The 24,721-nt window shown below is 41.9% G+C and overlaps 3 protein-coding genes across 11 annotated transcripts in view; 2 read left to right on the top strand and 1 right to left on the bottom strand.

The window, feature by feature from the left end:
- LOC143484648 (microfibril-associated glycoprotein 4-like) overlaps positions 1-2,967 on the top strand; it is a 4,752-nt gene extending 1,785 nt beyond the window's left edge. Inside the window, exons 3-6 of the mRNA XM_076983502.1 lie at positions 12-218; positions 599-695; positions 1,304-1,471; positions 1,689-2,967. Coding sequence (XP_076839617.1) covers positions 12-218; positions 599-695; positions 1,304-1,471; positions 1,689-1,945 — 729 coding nt within the window. The 3' untranslated portion in view covers positions 1,946-2,967. The remainder of the gene's footprint in view (positions 1-11; positions 219-598; positions 696-1,303; positions 1,472-1,688) is intronic.
- An 8,678-nt stretch (positions 2,968-11,645) lies between these two features.
- Positions 11,646-24,182, top strand: LOC143484645 (uncharacterized). Of its 2 annotated transcripts, XR_013122671.1 has the most exons (4): positions 11,646-11,779; positions 11,925-12,011; positions 12,289-12,495; positions 23,825-24,182. XR_013122671.1 is itself a non-coding variant. In XM_076983497.1 (3 exons), exon 3 carries the CDS (start codon positions 14,802-14,804, stop codon positions 15,741-15,743), a length of 942 nt encoding a protein of 313 aa, XP_076839612.1. In that variant the 5' UTR covers positions 11,646-11,779; positions 11,925-12,011; positions 12,289-14,801; the 3' UTR covers positions 15,744-16,743. The 2 variants fall into 2 exon arrangements, 1 of the variants encoding a protein (XP_076839612.1); XM_076983497.1 differs by lacking the exon at positions 23,825-24,182 and having other exon boundaries at positions 12,289-16,743.
- Positions 23,980-24,721, bottom strand: part of LOC143484633 (NACHT, LRR and PYD domains-containing protein 12-like) — a 17,907-nt gene continuing 17,165 nt past the window's right edge. For all 8 annotated transcript variants that reach the window (XM_076983455.1, XM_076983452.1, XM_076983448.1 and 5 more), the window contains one exon: positions 23,980-24,659. In XM_076983455.1, the coding sequence (XP_076839570.1) occupies positions 24,124-24,659 (536 nt within the window). In that variant the 3' untranslated portion in view covers positions 23,980-24,123. The remainder of the gene's footprint in view (positions 24,660-24,721) is intronic.

Raw genomic sequence — 24,721 nt, 5'->3', positions numbered from 1 at the left:
TCTCTCCACAGAACATTGTATTTCTGGCTCTAGTGCTCCCCCTGCTGGTGGGAAGCACCCCTATTTCTCAGGACCTGTTTCCAACAGACTGCTCTGATGTCTATGCTAATGGCCAAACGCTGAGTGGAGTGTACACCATCTACCCTGCAGGTGAAACACCTGTACAGGTGTACTGTGACATGGGCTGTTTGGGAAATGACTCAGAGGGAAGATGGACGGTATGTTAGGACGTATCTCTATTAGAGGAACTACAGGGTTGATCTCAGTGCACATCTGATACATGAATTAGAAAATAATCACCATTATTTGTTATTACTGTCATTATTATTCTGCAACTTCACATGAAATTATATTGTTTAAAAATAAATACTTTGATTTCACAAAGCTGACAAACTGGGTAATTTTTGTCACCTATTCTATTTTTTTATTCAATAAAGTAATGCATAATTAAATAAGTAATACATTAAGTCAATATATGATTATAATAAAATAAAAATGCTAACATTTGCAAAAAACAATCTGGTGTGAAATTGTTTATGACAAATGAATTTCAAAGCCTGTGGTTCCACTGACATGAAGAACCCAACTTTCACACTAGGTGTTTCAGAGGAGAATGGATGGCAGTGTGAATTTCTACAGACCATGGAAACACTACAAGAACGGATTTGGAAACAAATATGGAGAATACTGGCTGGGTGAGAATTTACAGATACGTCTCACGCACTAGCATTAGCATTACCTCTCAGGGACACAGGAACAAATGAACTATGTTCAACACTAAAGTTGTAATAGTAAGGAAAACTGTACAAAGAAACAAAATGGATAATAAATACGAAATACAATACAAACCTAGGCCAACCTTTGGTAGTTCTGCTAAAGAAAAAAAAAGACCATGAATGAAAAATATGAAGAAGTCACAAAAAGAACATTTTCAAAACCCCTACGGCCTTTGTCACAGTTGAAAACTATTGTCAATATAAGACACAGGAAAGGCCCAGTTTGTCCCAGAGTCCTCCCTCAGGAGCTTTGTGTTCTTATACGTTCATGTGTGTTTCTTTGCATGTATGTTCATGTATTATTCATATTCATTACCTAACAAAAAATTTTTTTTTTATAGTGGTACAACAATTTGGTCATGTGTAAGAAGGTCATTCATGTGTAAATTCACTTACTGTATACATTGTATGTTCAACAACTAAAAATAGTGAACATTTTCTTCATATAATAGTAGTACTACTTCTATATAATGTGTTTGCATTTTCACTTCAGCTTAATAATGTGTGTTCATGCCCCACACCCTCAGGATTAGAGAATCTCTATCAGCTCACACGCAAGAGGAAGTATGAGCTGAGAGTGGACCTGCAGGACTTTGAGGGAGTAACCGTGTATGCCCGGTACTCCTCTTTCTCTGTGGAATCTGAAACTGAAGGGTACAAACTCCATGTTAGTGGCTTCATCAATGGAGGAGCAGGTGAGAGAGAGAGAGAGAGAGAGAGAGAGAGAGAGAGAGAGAGAGAGAGAGAGAAAGGAGGTGAGAGAGGGGTGGAAGAGAGGGGAGAGAAATGATGTTTGGATAACTAAAATGCTTATTCCTTAGATAACATGCAAAGTTATCATCATCATCAATTATGTGGTAGTGTTCTGAATATGGACAGTATGTCTATACTGACAGCTCCTCTTGACCACAGGAGATGCTCTGAATGAAGGCAATGGAATGAAGTTCACCACCTTGGACAAAGATCAGGACACTCATAAGGAGTTGAACTGCGCTAGATCTTTCCTTGGAGGGTTTTGGTACAGTGCTTGCCACGACACTAACCCCAATGGGATTTATCTGTGGGGACGTGATGGCACCCATTATGCCATTGGAAATGTGTGGTCGCAGTGGAAAGGTTTTGATTATGGTCTTAAGTCCATTGTTATGAAGATCAGACCTTTGGCTTAAAGTGAAAGTTTACCCATGATTATATCAGTTATCTTGGGACTTGGGACATTTTATAGATGTTTTAAGCTGTTTTGGTATTAGTACAATGACATTCATTATATGCAACTGATTATATGCAACTGACTGTACACTAACTGATCAAAACAATTTTGTCAAACTAAAATTTAGATAAACAAATATAATCTGAGCTTGTGTGAGAGACCATAAAGGAGTTTTTTTAATTATTTTGCTTACCTGATTTTCATTTCTACTTATTACTCTCTTGTAATGCCTTGCCGGCAGAGGTGGAAAGAGTACTGAAAAATTGTAATTGAGTAAAAGTATCATTACTTTGCCTAAAATCTACTCAGAGTAAAAGTAAAATTACCCATCTCAAAATTTACTCGAGTAAAAGTACAACAGGCCCACAGGTTGCCACAACTCAAAATAAAATATAAAATGACCACAGGATCCCACATCTCAAAATAAAACAAAATGCGCACAGGATTCCACTATTTAAAACGCTCACACAGATCCCACAGAACCTGATAGATAGAAGATTTAAAGATAGAACAATCTCATCCTTTTGGAAAAAAAGTGCACCAGATTACAACCTGTTTATGAGACAATGGAAAGGGCGCGCGCAAGGCAAGGCCATGCAATTGGCCTTCAGTTCTGGGACTCGAAGTTTAAATTTCTGCCCGCATTTAATTTTTCACCATCAATATTTTTTTTACTTAGTAATTTGAGGCCGTTCAAATGTAGTGAAGTAAAACTACTTGGGTCAAAATGTACTCAAGTAAAAGTAAAAATTACATATTTCAAAAACTACTCAGAAAATTACAAATTACTCATAAAAAGTACTCAATTACAGTAATGTGAGTAAATGTAATTAGTTACTTTCCACCCCTGCTTGCCAGACACATTTTTTTCTCTTGTTGATGTTGAAATCATAGGAGTTATTATGATTAAACCAAGAGGTAATTACAGGAATTGTTGCGCAGCTGCATTATGTTGGAAGGGTTTGAGGGCCTCTTGAGGTTTTAAAGAATGTGACTTGAGACAAGTCAAGAGAAACACTGCATGCGAGCTGCATTTTAGTCTTTAATGTTGTCTTTTAAATCTTTGAATCTCTCACAATCACACTGAAATGACAGTATGACTGATCTTTTAGCATTCATACAATACATGAATGAAAATTTTCTACACAATTTTGATCCGCCACAAATGCAGATCAGACAAAAAATGTTAGATGTCTGATGTTCCCTTTATTAGCTTTGTGGTGGAAGTGCAGTTCTCACGTTCCATTAGATTTAAAGACATCTGTCATCACTCCTGTTATCAGAAACAGAATCTTGACAATACTGTTCTTAAAATTTATCACCCAATATCTACTCTTCCATTTCTCTCCAAGATCCTTGAACATGTTGTGGCCTCCCAGCTACTTCTGTACATAATAATAATAATAATAATAATTCTTTATTTTTATATAGCATTTTTCAGGAACCCAAAGACGCTTACATTTAAGAGTAACAGAACAGACAGATGGAAAAATACAGGCAACAGACAATAAGAATAAAGCTGTAAATGGGAAGAGGTCATGAAGTATGGTAACATATTGGAAGCTGGTGATGGAGTAAAATAAAGTAGACCAGTATACATGGAGTTGACAGTGGTGTAAGGGTTTGGAGTCAGGTATTGAAGGTAAGGGGAGTGTTATAGGCCAGTATAGATGGAGTTGACAGTGGTGTAGGTGTTTGGAGTCAGGTATTGAAGGTAAGGGGAGTGTTATAGGCCAGTATACATGGAGTAGACAGTGGTGTAAGGGTTTAGAGTCAGGTATTGAAGGTAAGGGGAGTGTTATAGACCAGTATAGATGGAGTAGACAGTGGTGTAGGGGTTTGGAGTCAGGTATTGAAGGTAAGGGGAGTGTTATAGGCCAGTATACATGGAGTAGACAGTGGTGTAGGGGTTTGGAGTCAGGTATTGAAGGTAAGGGGAGTGTTATAGGCCAGTATACATGGAGTAGACAGTGGTGTAAGGGTTTGGAGTCAGGTATTGAAGGTAAGGGGAGTGTTATAGGCCAGTATAGATGGAGTTGACAGTGGTGTAAGGGTTTGGAGTCAGGTATTGAAGGTAAGGGGAGTGTTATAGGCCAGTGTAAAGAGATATGTTTGTAAGTTTGTTTTGAAAGTGGAAAGAGAAGCAGAATGTTTAACTGAAGAAGGGAGTTCCAGAGTCAAGGTGCCATTCGAGAGAAAGCTCGGTGACCAAAACCTTGGAGGTGGAATGTAGGGGTGGTTAGTAGTCCAGCAGAGGAAGACCTGACACAGCGAGATGGTTTGTAGGGAAGAAGTAGCTCAGGGGTGGGTTTCCCGAAACGTTTGTAGCGCTAAGTACTTCGTAACCTCGTATGAAACGTACGAGGTTAAGAAGTACTTAGCGCTACGAACGTTTCGGGAAACCCACCCCAGATAGATAAGAAGGTTTTTGACAGGTATTTGACAGGGAGCCAGTGGAGACTTTGAAGGACAGGGGTGATGTGGTAGAGACGGGCAGCAGAGTTCGGAACAATCTGGAGTTTATGGATGGAGGAAGAACTGATACCCGATAGGAGTGAATTGCAGTAGTCGAGATGACTGGAAATGAAAGCGTGAATAAGCCTCAGCAGCAGACTGAGAGAGATGATCTGATTTTAGCAATATTACGGAGATGAAAAAATGAAATTCTAACGACAGAGTTAATGTGAGCAGTGAAAGATAGGGTGGGATCAAAGATGACACCCAGATTTCGGATCAGAGGGGACAGGGAGATAGAAACATCATCAATGTGGAGGGTGAAAGGAGGAGTTTTATTGAGTTTTATTCTTATCGGTCGATTTGGATCCGATAAGAATGAGTTCAGTTGTATCAATGTTGACCATAAGAAAGTTATGTTTCATCCAATTCTTGATTTCAGAGTGACAGGACTCTAAGAGAGAAAGGTGTGGATTTTGAAGTGATTTGGTGCTGAGGTAAATCTGGGTGTCATCTGCATAGCAATGAAAGTCCAGATTATAGCGACGCAGTATGTGTCCAAGGAGAAGGATGTACATAGAGAGGAGAGGTCCAAGAACAAACCCTTGAGGTACTCCTTGAGAAACAGGAGAGATTGAGGAAGTATGGCCAGGGAGGGTGACAAACTGTTGCCTGTCAGTCAGATAGGATGAGAACCAATCCAGGGCAATAACAACAATGCCAAGTTCATGCAGACTTGACAGAAGAATGGAATGACACACCATGTCAAAGGCTGCACTTAGATCAAGCAATAAAATAATGTTCAAAGCACCGACATCAACAGACACGAGGAGATCATTAGTGACTTTGGCTAGAGCTGTTTCAGTATTGTGGAATGGACAAAAACCAGACTGGAATGGTCCGAAGAGATTATTTAATATAAAGTAATATTGTAGCTGACTGGCAGCAGTTCGTTCAAGAATGTTAGAGAGAAAGGAAAGGTTAGATATTGGACAGTTTTTATTCAGGTCAGATGGGTCAAGGCCCGGTTTTTTAAGAATAGGAGTAACAGCAGCAATCTTATAGATAGAAGGAACCTGGCCAAGGAGCAGTGATTGATTAATAAGGACGGTGAGATGAGGGACCAAGACAGGCAGACAGGATTTAGTTAAGGTTGTGGGGAGAGGATCGAGAGAGCAAGTTGTGTTCTTGGATGAGGTAATCAGGTTAGAGATGAAGGAAGATTCAACAGTGTTAAAAGCAGAAAACGAAGAAGATGGTGGACTGAGGTCAGGAGGGTGAGAAGGAGAAGGTAGGAAAGGGATGACAGCAGTACAGTACAGGGAACTGGTAATGTTTACAATTTTAGAATTAAAGAAATGTAAAAATGTGTTGCAGAGCTCAGAAGAAGCAGCAAACGTGCTGTCAGGGCGTTTAAAAAGCTTGATGACCATAGAAAAGCGATGATGGGAGTTTGTGCTGTGACGATGTGACGAAGGCTAGAAAAATAGGTTGATTTAGCGGTGCGTAAGGCATATTTATAAGAGGATATGTGTTGTTTATAAGTGTCAGCATGGACGGCTTGGACTTATTGTAGAGTCACTCCAGACGACCAACCTGTTTCATAGTACGGAGCTCACTAGTAAACCACGGAGCAGAGGTGGAAATGGGGAGCTAGAGCATTTAGGAAGACAGAGAGAGCTTAATTTAACCTCAGAGCATGAGCTTCAGGAGAAGAAGGTGCAGAGCCAACAGGAAGGGCAGAAGAAATGGACTGGATGAGAAGGGGAGGATCAACAGCTTGAGTTTTACGGAAGGAAATCGTCTTTTGAATGGAACGACGGGACACATCGAGACGACGGGACACAGCGAGATGAGCAGAAAACACGATCAACTTATGATCAGAGAGTGGGAACAGGAGAGGGTGTAGATTAAGAACAGACAAGGAGGAAGAACAGACTAAATCAAGAGTGTGGAAAGAGGGTGGAAAAATGAGCATGCTGTACAACATGAAAACAGTCAAGAATAGCAATAAGGTCCTTTGCAAGTTTACAGTCCTGAGAGTTCACATGAATGTTAAAATCACCAAGCAGCAGATGGCAGGGAGAAATTGAACAGGCTAGTGTGAGTAACTCAGATAGTTCATACAGGAATGAAACAGTAGTTTTAGGAGGACGATAGAGTAACAGTGCAATTACAGAACCAGGTAATTTAAAAGCAATATATTCAAAAGATGTTACAGGTACAAGACTAACTTCTGTGATGTTGACTTTACTATTAAAAATCACAGCTAGTTCGGTGGCATCGCCTGATTTATAGCAAAGTAGTCGCCTGCTTGTTGCCAGGTCTTAGTAAGGAAGAGAATGTCAATACTAGGGGTGGGCATAGATTAATTTTTTTAATCTAGATTAATCTCACTGAAATCTTGAAATTAATCTAGATAGATCTATATTAAAATGGCTCATATGCGTGCTACCCAAGTAATGACTAAAAAGTCACTCTTTGAGATAGGGTTTCTTAATACAGAGGGTGCATTAGACCAGGGGCTCATCTCCTGTTTCCAAAATGCATCAATGACTGCTTGAGAAGCTGTTCTACTTTGATACTTGAAGTAAAAAAACATGCTCAATAAAATGTAGGTTACTTGTGTTCAATGGTTTATTCAGTTAAACATGAATTTGTAAGCCTACATACTGTACATTAAAAGATGTTGATAACATGTCTATTCAGCTAAACATGATATTTTGAAATGTAAGCCAACATTTAGTACATTTAACATTATGTACATATGGACATAATTTGGGGGGGGGGGGGGCTGGGGGATGGCACTTTTTCAAAAGTCAGTTTTGGTCCTCTGTAGTTTTAACGGTTAAAAAGAAATATTTAAATAGCGACGAATCTAGCGCTAGGACCATGCAGAAAACGACCGCTCCGAGCTCCGCTCCGGTAACACTTTACGTTAATAAAAATGAATTTTCCATGAAGCAATACCATTGTCCAGAGTGAGTTCCTGTAGCACATATGATTTACTGGATAGGGAGTGTGTTAGAAATTCTGAAAACCCTTAAATGGTGAATACAATAACAAGTCAGAAGCAGTTGGGTTAGATAATAGAATATAATGATTTAGTTACCAAGGTATGGATTAATCCAGAGATCTCAGTTACATACACACAAGGCGTCTGCAAGAGAGAGCTAATTCCCCATTCCGAACTCTCATCTTTTATACGTTTAATCATCAATACACATGATGTCCACGAGGTGAACATGAGGTGATCAACCAAATGTGATTGGACAATACATGAAATAATTTACGCTGATTTGACAGATGCATATGACGCATGTCCCCTCCACGCTCAGCTCGTGATGTCATGACAGACTGAGTGTCGCCGTAGTCCTTTCCAAGTAGAGATTTGGCGTCTCCAGCGAGGTCAGTTTTAGGAACACCAGAGGAACATCAAATTAGGCCTCAGCCGAACATTCTGTAATCCTAAAGTGGTACCAGGAGAAGCAGGGAGAACGTAAGTTCTCGACGGGGATGTGGTGGTGAACGTAAATTGTTACCGGGCGGGCTGTAAAATGGACACCAATTAAGTATTATATCACGATCTATCGATCGCCAGTGGTTGGCGCCAGAGTAACTAGTAACTCATTGAATCATATATATGGATCAGAGGTAAATAAACTAGATTTATTTTTCGGCTTGAGAAATCGGATGTGTGGCGTGTAAGCGTGTGAAGACGGTCAAATGCTTGTGTCTCACGCTCAATGCGTGAGAGTTGGCAACCCTGGCGTAATATTCCAGATCTAGCAGCAGCGCTAGCAGCGGTTTTAGGAAGCGGTAAGCAGTAGGCTACGGTGGGTGCACGTAGCCAAACAGGAGTGGGGAACATGCTAGCGACGTTAAGGTAATTAATGACAACATTGTAGCATAGAATAAACAAAATATCAGTGATATGGTGAGAGCCACACTCACTCAAGTCAGTTGGCAAGCGTTGCAGAATTACAGCAGCTAAGGAAACACAACCAGTTGGGAGTGGATTCAGATTAGTGGTGGTGGAACAGCCGCAGTTGAACGGTGCGAGCGAGGCAGTTTACAACAGCATGCAGAGCAAAGTGTAGTCGCAATGGAGGTGTGCTGCTAACCCATGTTCAGATGGAATATAAACATGCCATAAAATGATCTCTTTGACCTTTTCCAGTCTAGTTTCCGTGCTCGGCACAGCACTGAGACCACTCTCATCTATGTCTTGAATTACCTTCTTCTATCCTCTTATAATGGGGATGCTTCACTATTCTAACTCCTCGATCTCACTGCAGCCATTAATACAGTTAATCATGCAATACTGCTCTCAGGGCTCCGTGATCTTGGTTTTTCTGGTACTGTTATTTCTTGGTCCACTTCTTACCTTTCAAATAGATGTCAGTTCTAAATCAGATTTAGCTTCGGTAGCCCAGGGTGTTCCCCAGGCTCGGTGCGAGGACCACTAGTCTTTACCATTTATATTCTACATCTCCGTGAGTTCATACAGCAGCATGGATTAAACTTCCATCTCTTTGCTGACGCTACTCAGCTTTATCTCTTATTTTTAAACCTCTCATACCCCTTTCCCACCCCCATCCATCACCAAATGCTCAACCAAATCTATGAACTCAACCTGTGGCAGCATGCAAATTTTCCTTAATTGAATACCCATAAGACAGAGTATCTTATCATTGGTAATAAGTCTGTGGCCCTTTCCCTTGCCAATACATCTCTTACTGTTGCTGGTATGCCTGTCAATTCATCCTCTGTTGCAAGTAATCTTGAAGTTCTGTTTGATCTGACTCTTTCATTTGAACCTCATATACGTTCGCTCACTAACTCCACAATATTTCCTGCCTCCGTTCATTTCTGTCTCCTAAATCTGCTGAAACCTTGGTTTATCACTTCTAAACTAGATTACTGCATCTCTCCTCTATGGTCTCCCCTCTAAGTCTCTTCAGTCCCTTCAGATTGTTCAGAATGCTGCTGCTCGTGTTCTGACCCAGTCAAGGAAGTACAACCATATAACACCTGTCCTAGAGCGTCTTCATTGGCTTCCGATAAATATTTGCATCCAGTACAAAGTTCTAGTAATTACTTATAAAGCACTCTCTGGCTTGGCTCCAATATATCTGGCTAATCTTTTGCACCGCTATGTCCCTACTCGCTGGCTTCAATCATCTGACTCTGGTCTCTTAGTTGGCCCGGGCCCAACCCTCTGGAACTCTCTTCCCCTCTCTCTCCATCTCTTACTATCTATCAACACATTCAAGGCTCAATTAAAAACCCATCTATTCAATCAACATTTTATCATACCTTCTTCAACTTAGGTCTGTTCTATGGGATTTATGTTTTCTTTCTGTTTTTGTTGTTATATTTGTCTGTTTTGTTCTTGTCTTAGTTTTTTTTGTATTTCTCTGTAAAGAGTCCTTGGGTACTTTGAAAGGTGCTATGTACGTGGAGGATTATTATTATTATTATTATTATTATTAATTTTAATATCATTAATAATAATTAAAACTCAAACAGAGATCTTTAATAAAAAAATAGGATCACAAAAAAACCGAAGCATGGTTAAACAAACAAGGAACTGGACTACTAAGAAACAACCAGAAGATAAACAATGAGTATTTAAACATTACAAACAGTTACATAAAACTTCCAACATTCACGGATACTGGGTAATTACCAAATAACATCGGACAGTGAAGGAGACAAACAGTAATCTAAACCATAAATACATTTGATAACCAAGCATACATTTACAAAGAAAACACAAACACTTAGCCAGATACAAACTGACACTAAACACAGTGAACATTGGAGAATAATCCTGAAACAAACAAAGTAGGCCAAGCATAACATCTCAAAGTGGAATCAGATTTCATGCAGGGACCGCATATTTCCAAAGTATGTAACATAACCATAAGAAAACTTATTCCTCCCTCTTTACAAATAACCCCCATTCAAACCAGAAACAAGGGAGACTAAATACACAACATAATGAAAGACAAACATGAAACAGCTAAACCAAAAAAGGTCTGGCTAGACAGGAAAAGAAAGACACCAAAAAAAGACAAGACAAGACTTGAAGACTTGAGGCAGGGCATAAAAGTACATTTGAATAAGATTGACAGGCGGGGGCGGGCCTAGTCATTACAATATTTTTTTATGTAGTTATTTGAGGTCAGTACAACCCATTGATCTGGAGGTTGTGTGTGAATCTCTAAGGCAGTTATAGCTAACATACGTAGCTAAATGCTAAGACTGCCCCTGTGTGAACGTAACTGCAGTGGCTAACTGTGGTTGAAACAGTGTTGATCCATTTTGTGCTAAGTTAGCCTTTCTAAAATGGAAAACTTATTGGGAGGAAACAATGGAATTTGATTGAACTTGGTGATGCTTGAGTTGCATCTGCACCCTCAGTAGCTTATACCAAGACGAGTTGTACATGTGAGGAGCTCTGGGTTCATATACCAGCAACGAGTTGTACATGTGAGTAACCAAGACAACAATTGGTGGCCAAATCCAAGTTCCTTTATAAAAGATGGTTTTGGATGAAGATGGCCAACAGTACATATAAACATATAAAGTACATATAAACACCTCTGATGATATTAAAGGCCAAATTTCACTTGCCTCTGCAGAGTAAAGTTGAGAACTGTCCAGAACAAGCCATTTAGTGTAGAGTTTGGGTTCAAAGGTCATATTCCTAAAGCTGACTGTTACGATGTTGCAATCATGAATGACAAATTTTGAGCAAATATTCTGATTCAGGGGTGCCCATTACGACGATCGCGATCTACAGGTCGATCGCGAAGGAAGTGTGGTTCGATCGCGAAGGAAGTGTGGGTAGATCGCATGACATTAATAAGCAGTGGATGAATGACAGGCTATTGTTCATCTACACTGACAGTTGTATTTTGATTGACATACATGGTAACCAATCTGACGTCTAGGGTTTGACACACGCAAACGTCCCTTGTCAGCAAATTACGTTCGCCACCCCCCCGGTCAACGATCGACACACATCGCTGCACCTCCCCCCAATGATGATTGACACACGCCACTAAAAAATAAATAGGTAGATCTTTCTGACTTGCTCTTCTTATAAGTAGCTCGCAAGCTGAAAACTTGTGGGCACCCCTGTTCTGATCTGATCAAAATATTTGTGTGTGCATACAGTAAGAGGGTCTAAAGGTGTCCACATTCCATCCATGATGTTATCTTATAGGAATTTCCCAAAGCAAACACAGTAGTTAGGAGGGGTCTGATGGTCAGGTTTAAATGTGTGGGAGTGTGAACACTTGGGACAGGGTGAGAGAAACACTAACAGGTAAGTTACTTTTACCTTTAAAGTTCCCGAAATTTCTTTTGTTCAATGTAAGCTAGTATGAGGCAGCACCATTTATGACTTTAGCACATCCTCGCAAGTTTGACTATTAGTTTATAGAACTAATTGCATTTTATTTTTGTCACAGGTCCAGACCCTTCACGTTAAACAGACATTTGAGTTTGCATTAAACTGCTTTCCAGACTGTAGATCTCTGCGTTAGGCTGAAATGACAGTAGGTCTCAGTGTTTTCATCTTTCTTATATCATTTTGTAATCTAGACTTCTACCTGGCACTGACTTCATTTAAATTGGCTATGTTACACATTTTTATGTTCTAAAGGTTTCCTTGAAACTCTTCTAAAACAAACAATTTAATGCTAATGTTTAATTTAATTGAGCACACAAATATACAATTGTTTCTTAGGGTGCAGTTGTAGTTGAACATCACATCAGTTTAATTGTTTTTTTGACCATAACTATATTTCACAATGTGCCTGTATGTTTCCACAGAACATGACTCTAGTGGTTCTAGTGCTCCCCCTGCTGGTGGGAAGCACCCCTATTTCTCAGGATCTGTTTCCAACAGACTGCTCTGATGTCTATGCTAAAGGCCAAACGCCGAGTGAAGTGTACACCATCTACCCTGCAGGTGAAACACCTGTACAGGTGTACTGTGACATGGGCTGTTGGGCAAATGACTCAAAGGGGAGATAGACGGTATGTTAGGACATATTTCCATTAGAGAAAATTCAGTGTTGATCTCAGTGCACATCTGATCCACGCAGTAGAAAATAATCACCATGGTTGGTTATTACTGACATTTTTATAAATAGAGTGAAATTACATACAATTTAAAATTACATACAATGAAATTACATACAATTTATTACAAATATTTTGATTAAACAAAGCTGGAAATGTTTATAAGATACAATTCATATGATAAGTAATGCATTAAGACAAACCATTATTAAAATAATATGTCAATGTTTTAATCTTAACACAAAGCATTCTGCTGTGCAATTTAACTACCGTATTTTCCGGACTATAAGTCTCTCCGGAGTATAAGTTGCACCAGTCAAAAGCACAGTAAAGAAGAAAAAAACATATATATGTCGCACCGGAGTATAAGTCGCATTTTTTGAGGGGGGGGGGGATTTTTGCTGCACGTTGTTCAAGCACCCATGTGCGAACTCGTTCCTCTAGCTGTGGCCACCTAGCTTTTAGCCCACGATTAGCTTTTTTAGTTTTCTTCACTGCAGTAAGATTAACCTCCGCTTTTCGCCAGTCCCTCGCAAATTTCTCTCGCAGCTTGTAATCTGCAGAATATGATTTTCTTTTTGATGGCATTTTTTTAGCCCTTCTCAGTTGTAATTTTTTTTATGTTGAAACTTTTTTTTTCTATTTTTTCAGTGGTACAGAAGTAGCAGAGCGCCTTATTGCAGTGTGAAAGTAACGAACATGTGAAATTGCCATGGCTGTTTCTCAATATGCGTACCATATTTTCCAGACTATTAGGCGCTCCGGAGTATAAGTCGCACCCCTGTGTGCGACTAAGTCTGCATGTGTGTGCGTGGGGCAGGCTTTGTGTGTCTGCAATTGTGTGAGTGCAGCAGGGTTTGTGTGTGTGTGTGTGTGTGTGTGTGTGTCGCAGAGGTGTCAATTCCAGGTTCAGAAAGTAAAAGGCCTCACCAGGATTTTGCTCAGGCTTCCTGGATTGTGTTGATTCCACTCATTTTAGATGGATTGCACTTTTCAAGATGGCGCCGGTGTACATGGCATGCCGTCTGTTGCTCTTAGTTTGGCTAGTGTTTGTTCTGTTTTTAGCATTAGAAATCAATCAACTCAATTTTAGTTTATGATTGCCAAACTTTATTGGATATTCGATCTGCAGCTGGTATCTCTGAACAAGGATTCTACAATTGGCAATTTTCACGCCCTCTCTTTCTTAGCAGGAATACCTAGTCACCTGTTACAGGAACCGGGCTTGTTCTCGCGGAAGGGTCGTTTTAGACGGCATGGCAAATGTGCGGGACTACTAGTGAAATTGAAAATCCAGCTACCAGGTAGCTCTGAAATTCAGATACATAAGGTGGTTACGAATTCAGCTTGCTCTTATTGTTATGTTCCGAGATCCGCTTTTGTCTGGCTCAAAACTCTTGTGGACTCCGAGGAAGTGAAGTGGACTCCTGGAGTTTTCTCTGCTCGATGACGTGGGAGAGGAGCGAATCTACAAAATCTTTGCCCTGTAGGCACCCCAGATGGCTGTCTCCTCACCAGCAACTCTCACAAGGATAGCCCTTATAAATACCAGATTGTTGAGTAATAAGGCACATATCCTTAATGATTTTTTTACTACGCATACGCTGGATGTGATGTGTATAACTGAGACATGGACCAATGCTGGTGAGCGTTTTTAGCGATCTGTTGTCTGCAGCCTGCTTGTGTTTATATGTACCTCGAAGTACTGGACGGGGAGGTGGAGTAGCATGTATCTTTAGAGAGGATATCAGCTGCAGAAATCTGCCAGCCATGTCCTACTGCAGCTTTGAACTTTTGCTATTCGAGCTGGACTGCTTCCATCCAATTGCTTGTGCCATAATCTACCGTCCTCCGGAATACAACAAGGAATTTTTGAATGACTTTTCAAACTTTTTGGCAGATTTTATGCTCAAGCACGATAGGGTTTTAATTATGGGGGACTTTAATATTCATGTATGTTGCCCAGACAAACCTTTGACCAAAGAATCTTTGGATCTTGTGGATACTTTTCATTTTGTTCAGTCAGTAAAGGACCCTACTCATGAACAGGGGCATACTATTGACCTTGTTATATACTGCTGCATTTAATACTTTTGAATCTTGTAATGTATTTTATGAACACCATGATCCCAATGATTTACTGGCAGCTTTTCAGTCTACCTGTAGTAATTTATTGGATATCATAGCTCCACTTAAATTTATTATTTAATTTATTATCTTTTAAATAAAAAATTTACCCGGTAAAAAAGACGAGCCACAGGATGCCAAGGTACACTGCTGCAAGGAAAAAGGGAAAGAAGAAGGCTAAGCGCCGTCACGCCTCTTCCCCAGCGCGTCGCCGCGACCTGCAGGTACCGGATGAGGAGATGCAGCAGGACCCGGTGTGTGCCAGCTTGCTGCGTCAAGCTCAGGCGGCCGCACACGAGTCGGATGCAGAATGCTTCCGACTGGCCGCTGAGAGGGTGTGGAGCGAGAGGCGCTTCGCCCCGACCCCGGCATTCCCAGAAGAGGAGTCCAATGAGCCCATAGTGGTGGGGGTAGGCACCTTTGCCCTCACTCCTCCCGAATATGAGTTTGAGAGCGAGGACTCCGGAGAGGAGGAGAGTTTCCCCCCCTCCGTGTGTTCGGACGAGGAGAGCGAGGGCGAAGCCAGCTGCCCTTTCCCCACGTCTGCAGCTCCTCAGACGTCAGAAGGGGAGAGGGTCAGTCCCCCGTCGTCGGTGTACTCCGCGCCAACAGTTTACTACGGAGAAGGAGAGGACTTCAGCCCAACTCCGTCAGTCCACTCCGATTCCAGCGAGCACCCCGAGGCGGCAGAGGAGGGGGTTAGTCTTCCCCCATCCGTTCACTCGGAATCAATGGTGTGTTACGGGGAGGGAGAGGAGGATGTTAGTCCACCTCCATCCGGCCGTCCGAACCCCGCCAATCACCACGGTGCGGAGGTAGACGTCAGTCCTCCCCCTTCCATCTACTCCGCTCCCACAGAGTATTATGGGGAGGGAGAAGAGGACGTCAGTCGCCCTCCGTCTGTTTGCTCATCACCCTCGGAGCTCGGCGAGGAGGGAGAAAGCGCCTCTGGGTGTTCGGGGGCCACCCTCCACACAGGGAAGGAGGTTCCTCGGTCCCCATCAGCAGGGAGCAGTATGGACTGGTCCCGCTGCACAACCGCGGAGGAACCAATGTCCCTGGGCCGGAGTATTTAGGAGGACGAGGAGGAGATGGAGACATCGAGGGGTGAAGCGCCGGTGACTCCGGGAGTGCGTGAGGGACTCGGCGTAGCCAGCAGTCCGAGGTGGGGGTTCGGTGCGCACTTGGAGAAGCCACGGATACCCGCCAGCGCGCGGCACAGCGTCCGGACTCCGGTAGAGCCCAAGAAGGTGGCTAAAGCTCCCCGAGGGAGGCCACCGGGCGCACAGTCGACGGGAGCACCGGGCAGCTCAACGCGCGCTCGAAACGCGGCTCCAGGGACCGGAGGAACTCCGCCACCTGTTCCGCCAGCCCCGCCTGCCTCGCCTGACCCAGGAGGGGTCGCTCCACTACTAGCTCTGTGGCAGGCAGCCAGAATGTTGTCATGGCTGCCAGTACCTGTCTGTCTGTCTGTCCCCGTGTTTCTCCCGAACCCCCTGTTCCCTTTGGTGCTCTGTATGTTCAATGTTCCAGTGTGCGTGTCTGTGCTTGTGCCATTGTTTAATGTATTCTCCCCTGTCTTCCCAGGGAGGGTGTACTAGAGCTGTTCGCGGCGGTTCCCGCCGTCGGGGGTGACGGCTCTCGGAGGCTCGTGATCCCGGCGGTTCCGGACCTGCCCGTCGGTGTAGGTTCGGGGCTTTCCAGCTGCGCGGGACGCTCCGGGAGTAGCGAGCCCCTGGCGGAGGGTTCTGTCATGGTCACAGCTCCGGACCCTTCCCTGTGGGTGTGTTGCTACGTTGTCTACGTGCTGTTATGTCCATATTAGTACTTCCGTGGGTGTGGGTTGTTTGTGAGCGTGTTCGTAGTCGCACCTGTGCCTTGTCTCGAGATCACGAGGGTATGTGTTAACCACCTATTTAATGTGCGCTCATGCAATGTCTTGTGCTCGTCTTTGTCTAAAGTTTCGTGCCTGTGAGAGAGTTTCTGTGTATGCTTGCACTCCGCACGGAGCTTACACGTGTCTTTGTACGAATTAAACGTTTTATGTTACACTGTCCGACGCTTGTCGTGCCTCCTCCTTCAGCGTCACATTATGAGATACTTAAAGAAAAATGGTTTTAAGTATCAAAAGACAGTGAAAGCAGAAAAAAATCTGTATTTTTCATAAACCACATATATTATTTAATACTATTAACGCTGCACTGAATGGCAATAATCCTGTATGCTTTAAGTCCTCCCTAAATATTTGTGAAAAAAATTTCAAATTTTTTTATTGAGAAAATCACAAATTTAAGGTCTACTATTAAGTGTCTTTCTTATGTCCCGCCTGCCTTAGTGACTAGCCCTACTGTCTTTGAGCAGTTTGAGCCTGTCTCTTTTATGCAGCTGAAGGAAATTGTTGGCCAATTAAATATGAGTTCTTGTCCTTTCAATGTATTGGATCCTCGATTTTTTAAGAAGGTTTTTGAGATTATAGGGCCTGAAGTTGTAATTATTATTATAGTATTTTATCCACAGCGATTGTCCCTAGGTATTGTCCAACAATCAAAAAGCCCAATTTGGACCCATCTGTGCTCTCAAATTTTAGGCCTATTTCCAAACTTCCATTTATGTCGAAAATATTAGAGAAAGTTGTATTTCTACAGCTGAAATCTTATTTAGACAAAAATCATATCTACGAGGTTTTTCAATCTGGCTTCAGAGCACTCCATAGTACAGAAACTGCCCTTCTGAAAATTTTTAATGACTTACTGATAATTACAGCCCCTGGTGAGTGTGCTGTTCTTATTCTTTTAGATTTAACTGCTGCTTTTGACACAATTGACCATAATATCCTTGTTGAGCGTTTGGAATGTTGTGTTGGAGTTAAATGCCTTGCCCCCGAGTGGCTTTGATCATATTTATCAGATAGGAGTTTTGTGGTTAGCAGTGGGGAGTTTTTGTCACTAGCAGCATCTCTCTCATGTGGGGTTCCTCAGGGATCAATCTTGGACCCCTTTTTATTTACGTTGTATATGCTGCCTTTGGGAGCCATTTTTAGAAAGTATGGTATCTCCTTTCATTGTTATGCTGATGATACCCAGATTTACTTACCTTTAAAGAAACAGGATGGCACAGCTTTGACTACTTTATTGAGTTGCCTTGATGAAATAAAAGCATGGATGGCTTTTAATTTTTTTAACTTAAACGAGACCAAGACAGAAATTATCTTATTTGGCCAAGACAGAGCAGCATTTAGCCCCCAATGGAACCTGGGACATTGGCAGACTTTTACCCAGTCATCAGTCAAAAACCTGCGTGTAATATTTGATGATGGTTTTAAATTTGCTAAGCAGGTAAATGCAGTAGTTAAGTCTAGTTTCTTTAAATTAAGACAACTAGCCAAAATCAAGCCATTTTTATCTTTCTCTTATCTGGAGAAAGTAATTCATGTTTTTATTTCAACAAGGCTCGATTATTGTAACTCACTATATGTTGGTGTTGGCCATTCCTTGACTGCCAAGCTACAACTGGTACAAAATGCTGCTGTGAGGTTAATAAGGAACATATCACTCCTGTACTGGCTTCACTTTATTGGCTCCCAGTGGCTTTTAGAATAGAGTTCAAAATTTTGCTTCTAGTGTTCAAGTCTCTTAACGGATTAGCTCCCAGTTATATAATGGAACTGCTTGCGCCATATGTTCCAACCCAGCCTCTAAGATTTGTGGATCAGTTTCAGCTGGTTGTTCCTAAATCTAGGCTGAAGCAGAGGGGGGACCGAGCATTTGTAGTAGCCGCCCTGAAACTCTGGAACGAGTTACCGCTGCAGATTCGATTGGCACCTACTCTTTCGATTACTCACCTCTTCTTCACCTGTCTCACTCCTCTCCCAACACCATACCTCCCATCACCTCTTCATCACCTGTCTCCAGTGTTGGGAACGTTACTTTAAAAAAGTAATTAGTTATAGTTACTCACTACTTGTTCAAAAAAGTAACTGAGTTAGTAACTGAATTACTCTATAATAAAAGTAACTCGTTACCAGGGAAAGTAACTATTTGCGTTACAATTAAAAAAAGGTTATATGCCAATTAATTAAGCTTTTTTTTAAAAGCAGTTTTCACAGTCAGTTGAAATGAGTAGATCAGAAAATTGTTTAACTTTTGATATTTATTGCACATCCACAGACCAGTGCAGGATAAAGTCCTTTAAAATCCCAAATCTTTGTAAAAAAAAAAAAAAGCAAAAGTAAACAGTTACACTATATAAAGTGCATTTACATCTATGAAATTAAATTAAATTCTTTCAACCTGAGACAACTGGTTTGTTTACAACAGAAGTAAACTTAACAATAAAACCTCTATTCTTAATTAAATAAATCAAATACCCAGTCTGGTAGACATTCAGGAACTTCAAGTATTTTCTTAAATAATGTTTATATCGCCTTGAAAGTTCTAGTTTTCTTCGGCTTGCACCTGACGCCATTTTGGCCTCTTATCCGTTTGTGTCGTGTCACTCGCGTGCTTCGGCGCGCATGTAAAAACACTGGCTCTGATTGGCTATCATAACGCTGCCTTAGCCAATCGCTTACTGACTTGTTAAGTTAAACAGGCATTACACCGAGAACTGTGACCTATCGAGATCTGTTACTCCTCACTAGCCTGGGCAGCGGTCCGCTCGCATTAGTATATCAATATATAGTAACGCACAGCTTTTAATGACCAGTAACGTAAACGGCGTTTAAAAATAACAACGTTAGGTAACGTCGTCATTTTGTCAGTAACGGGATAATATAATTAGTTACTTTTCCTGTCGTTACAACGCCGTTTACGTTACTCGCAACACTGCCTGTCTCACTCCTCTCCCTGACACCATACCTCCCCATCACCTCTTCTTCACCTGTCTCACTCCTCTCCTTGACACCATACCTCCCCACCACCTCTTCATCACCTGTCTCACTCCTCTCCCTGACACCATACCTCCCCAGCACCTCTTCATCACCTGTCTCACTCCTCTCCCTGACACCATACCTCCCCAGCACCTCTTCTTCACCTGTCTCACTCCTCTCCCAACACCATACCTCCCATCACCTGTCTCACTCCTCTCCCTGACACCATACCTCCCCACCACCTCTTCATCACCTGTCTCACTCCTCTCCCTGACACCATACCTCCCCAGCACCTCTTCATCACCTGTCTCACTCCTCTCCTTGACACCATACCTCCCCACCACCTCTTCATCACCTGTCTCACTCCTCTCCCTGACACCATACCTCCCCAGCACCTCTTCATCACCTGTCTCACTCCTCTCCCTGACACCATACCTCCCCAGCACCTCTTCTTCACCTGTCTCACTCCTCTCCCAACACCATACCTCCCATCACCTGTCTCACTCCTCTCCCTGACACCATACCTCCCCACCACCTCTTCATCACCTGTCTCACTCCTCTCCCTGACACCATACCTCCCCAGCACCTCTTCATCACCTGTCTCACTCCTCTCCCTGACACCATACCTCCCCAGCACCTCTTCTTCACCTGTCTCACTCCTCTCCCAACACCATACCTCCCATCACCTGTCTCACTCCTCTCCCTGACACCATACCTCCCCAGCACCTCTTCATCACCTGTCTCACTCCTCTCCCTGACACCATACCTCCCCATCACCTCTTCTTCACCTGTCTCATTCTTCAACATTCTCCCATTTCCTTCAGAGTTATTCACTGTCTTCTCCTGCCCCAGCATGCGTGATTTGAATGGGCAGAGGTTATATAGAATAATGCCCTCCCTGACACAGCACTAGTCATCCAGGCTTGGCCCAGTGCTGCAATGCTGGGGATTATAATCTGTAAAACACAAACGTGCACCACATAGCTGTTGTCTATAACGTTACAGAGGTTGACATCTGGGATTACTTACATTCTTACAAGTATCAGAGACCCACATATCCGGGTCCGCAACCTCAAATTATTTTGGGTGCAATATTTTTGTCACGTAGGGCTACGCCCCCTCTCCTAGCCGTCACTCTGGTTTCCCTTGTTCCCTCGTGTCTGTGTTGTTCCCTGCTCCTTGATCCCTGCTTAGAGAAGCGAGTCTGGTTATCGGTTGTTTTGTGCTATGCATGTATCTCTGTTCACGTTCGCTGGCTCTTGTGTTTGTATTCGTGTTTCCCGTTTGTTTCAGCCTGTTCCATTTTCCCTGCCTGGTTTTTGTGAGTACTCCTTGTGTTAAAATGTCATTGCTTGTTCAATGTTCAGACTCCCTTAATGATCTGACCCGCGCCATCCTTTTTGACTCCGAGTTTGGAATTTCCCTTAATAAATGTCGCTCTCCTCAGCGTTTGTGTCCGCCTCCCTGCTCTGCGCTACGCAGAATGTTACAATTTTCCTATTCTTACTAGTCACGCTAGAGATATAAGTGGGAAAATTGTGGAAATCTGTCATTATGGATGATATTATGAAACATTACCAGTTGAAATCTGTGACCTAAATAATAAATTTACTGTTGAATGTTTTAGAATGGTATAAATATATTTGTAACGATGCAATCCTGGGACGCGTACAGACTTGCAGAGGAGAGCTGGCATGTGACTTGACAGGATCTCTTCTGTTGCGCAAGGTAATCGCCTGTGCCCGGATTGTACACGCCTCAAGTGACATGATTTATAACCAAGCAAACAAATACACAAAGAATGAGACCAACTACCAATAACAAATCAACGTGTTTCTGATACTCTGAACTCATTAGCACCTGTGATAAATCGCTATGTACCCTCCACCCACGTATCATCCTGGTTTACACCTGACCTACGTGTTCTGAAGACTATGGCCAGCCGTCTTGATCGGTTATATAAGAAAATTGGTTTACCTGTTCATCACCAGGCTTATTTTGACCACTTGATCAAATATAAGGATGCCTTAAACTCAGCCCGTACTATATATTACACGTCTGCAATAAATAACTCTTGTTTATTTAAATTTAAAATTGTTAATCTTCTGTGTCTCCCTTCGTCTCCTCTGGCTCCTACATCTGATCAATGTAACGCATTTCTTAATTTTTTCACTATCCATGTTTCAGTTATCTATCAGTGTCTGCTGAAGGACCAATCACGTAATTCTTCTTTCTCTACTTCCTCCCAGTCTCACCCTCCCTGTCATTCTCCACTTTTTCTTTAGTTAACTCTGATCATATAATTAAACTACATGTCCACTACTTGCATTCTTGGTCCTATACCTACATTTTTGCTTAAACAGGGTGTCAGGTTTAAGGGAGAAAAGAGAGCTGGTATCAGCAGTCAGGTAGTCGGTTGTGATGTATCTTCACTAATGAGCATCCAACCCGTATCAGTACAGCCAGGGAGTGATTTCTTGATCTCTGTATAGCTGAACATCCATGTATAGTTTATAGTGTTGAGAAATTAGTTTTTTCTTAGCAATAACATTAGCAAAAGTATATTTTGCTCATCAATAAAATTGATAATAAAATTAGAGATATAATTGTTAATTAGATAAATAACTGCGGCCTTAAACTATAAAAGTTTATTCATAATCTTAGAAGGGCCTTACAAGGGGCCATATAGCATATTGTTGCATCAGAGAACAGTTTGGTCTATAGGGAGTGAAGTGTAGAATATGTTCTATACTGATAAGCTCCACAGAAGGTGACTTGCACCAACTGCCTGTAAGGACACCCTATTAGGTTGGGACACAGTGGACATGAAATAATGCAGTCATGCATGCACGTTGAGAACTCTAACTATGACCATGCAAGTGGACTGAAGGGGTGGGGCCATAGTTTATAAACCTGCTTGTTACCAGTATACTTCGGATCTGTTTTAATAAAGGCCTTTTTGGTATTGCTATAATTTTGGTATGTTGTTCCTACTATCTCTTTCCCATCAAACGAACGTGCTGGGCTAAAGTGGTTGATAGAAGTTAGAGCCCTAACAATAGTTATGTTATTTCACAGGGGAACTGGTCATTTATGCCGTAGTTTGTTCCTTTCAGTTCTCTTCCTTTGCAGAGTATGAGTTGTTTGTGTTTATAGTGTTCTTTTGCCACAATGGGTCTGGGGCATTTGTGTTGCATGTTTATTCCTCCCAGGCGGTGTGTGCGGTGAAAGGTTATGGTGTTGGCCGTTTCAGGTGGGATTTTAAGTTTGAAGATTATGAACTCCGTGATCAGCTTTTCCGGGTTTTCGGATGTATTTTCGGGGATCCCGGAGAATACAATGTTGTTCCTCATACTGCGGACAGGATCTTTTTAAAAGATGAAAGTTTTGAAAAGTACCTGCATGTTTGGACAAGGGCTGAGATGACAGCTGTATCCGTATGTTCATGTAATGGATCTAATGAGTTTTTCATTTTGATAAACCAAAGTGAAATTATCAAAAATGTGTAATTCAACAGGAAACTCATGATGTGATTTGTTTGCTGTTTTTTTAAGAGCGATGTGAAATGCATGTTCTGTAAGAGGGTCATTCAACACTTTAACTTGATGATTAGTAATAATTAGTTGTTGTAAATTCATTTTCCAAAAATATACACATCCCACAATACAAAGTGGCAGCTGCCTTGGTTGGGAAAATATTTCAGCCTGTGAAATATATGAATAATCGCACAATCAACAATCAGTTTATCATCTTATAGATCACTGATGGTTTTCATGTAGGAAACACCTGATATCAAATAGTTTTCATCCTTTTGAGGGTGGGGGAACATTTGGCAAATGGCAAATTTGAAAAACTATATATTTGTAACGCAGCGTGCGCTGCTGAACGAGGAGGCGGACACAGTGCTGAATCATGAAAAACAGACAACTGTGCAGAGAACTGTGCAGAAAACAGGATTAAAAAAATAATTATGTCATAAGTAATAATAATGCATTCTAGTTATAGGACTTCTAGTGGTGATGTAGTCTTGTTCAAAAGAGAGTAAAGAGTACACCTGAACACATACTAGAAAAATTAATAATAAGAACAAGAAAGTGAAACTAACCTACAAGAAATGCATGAATAGGGAGAGAAGTTACGCTCACAATTCCTACCAGATGCATGATGGTGAGAGATGGAGTGAGGTCATCTTATGTCACCCAGTAATTTTCTCCATTAACTTGGTTTGATTGCTGTCACAACGTGGTTGGTCACAAACAAATCAAATGATTTTCAAATGTTTCTTTACAGGAGAAATGTGTAGCCTGCATTTGCCTAGTGACTGGGCATTCACACACATTTGAAGACTTTAATTGCACTGATACTATCAGTACCACAGCACACATGCCCCAGCTGAGAGTCATGAAGATTATATTGGAGAAATGTACTGCCAAAAGAATAAACTCTAGGAGGCTGTTTTAAAAAAAACGTTTAATTGCAATAAATAAACACAGGAATTGAGGAACAATCTACTCTCATTGGACTGCTCAGTACTAATGTTCCACAGTCTCACAATACAGGTGTAAAAAAGGGCAGAGTACTTGCCACTGCTACTCCAGGATCCACACTGATGAATCAAAGCCAACCCAAAATCCTGCATAGAGGGGCTCAGTGAATGTGGAGTTGAATGTGTGTAAGTGTGTGAGTGCGTATGTGTCCGAGGAGACGCTGTAGAAGGACAGAGTGCCAGCATGCCAGTCCAGATACACTCCTACTCTGTTGGAGGTGAATGCAGGCGAAGGGATGTCTGTGATCTTTTTATTATGCCAGACAGAGTAAGTGTTATTAGTGCAGTATATCCTCCAAGACTTTTCATTGTATCCAAACCTACAGTCATCACCACCTCCTTTCCTGCTGATTCCTTTATATGTTACTGCTATAGCAGCCCCCTTCCCAGAGTACTCAGCCTCCCAGTAACAGCGTCCAGACAGACTCTCCCTACACAGCACCTGCAACCAGATGTCAAACCTCTCTGGATGATCTGGATACGGTTGCTGCTCTCTCACACTTGTGACTTTTCTGTTGCCCTCAGACAGAGAGAGATCTATGTGTACTGTGTTTGGGTCCAGTGTGAGCTCACACACATCTGCACACAAGAGGAGAGTTTAGTTGAGAGGATGTCCTTGTGTGTTTACTCATTTAGATGTG

Source organism: Brachyhypopomus gauderio, chromosome 20, assembly GCF_052324685.1.
Source record: "Brachyhypopomus gauderio isolate BG-103 chromosome 20, BGAUD_0.2, whole genome shotgun sequence".
NCBI lineage: Eukaryota > Metazoa > Chordata > Actinopteri > Gymnotiformes > Hypopomidae > Brachyhypopomus > Brachyhypopomus gauderio.
The sequence above is the reverse complement of the archived record's forward strand: the minus strand, read 5'-3'. Positions and strand labels throughout refer to the sequence as shown.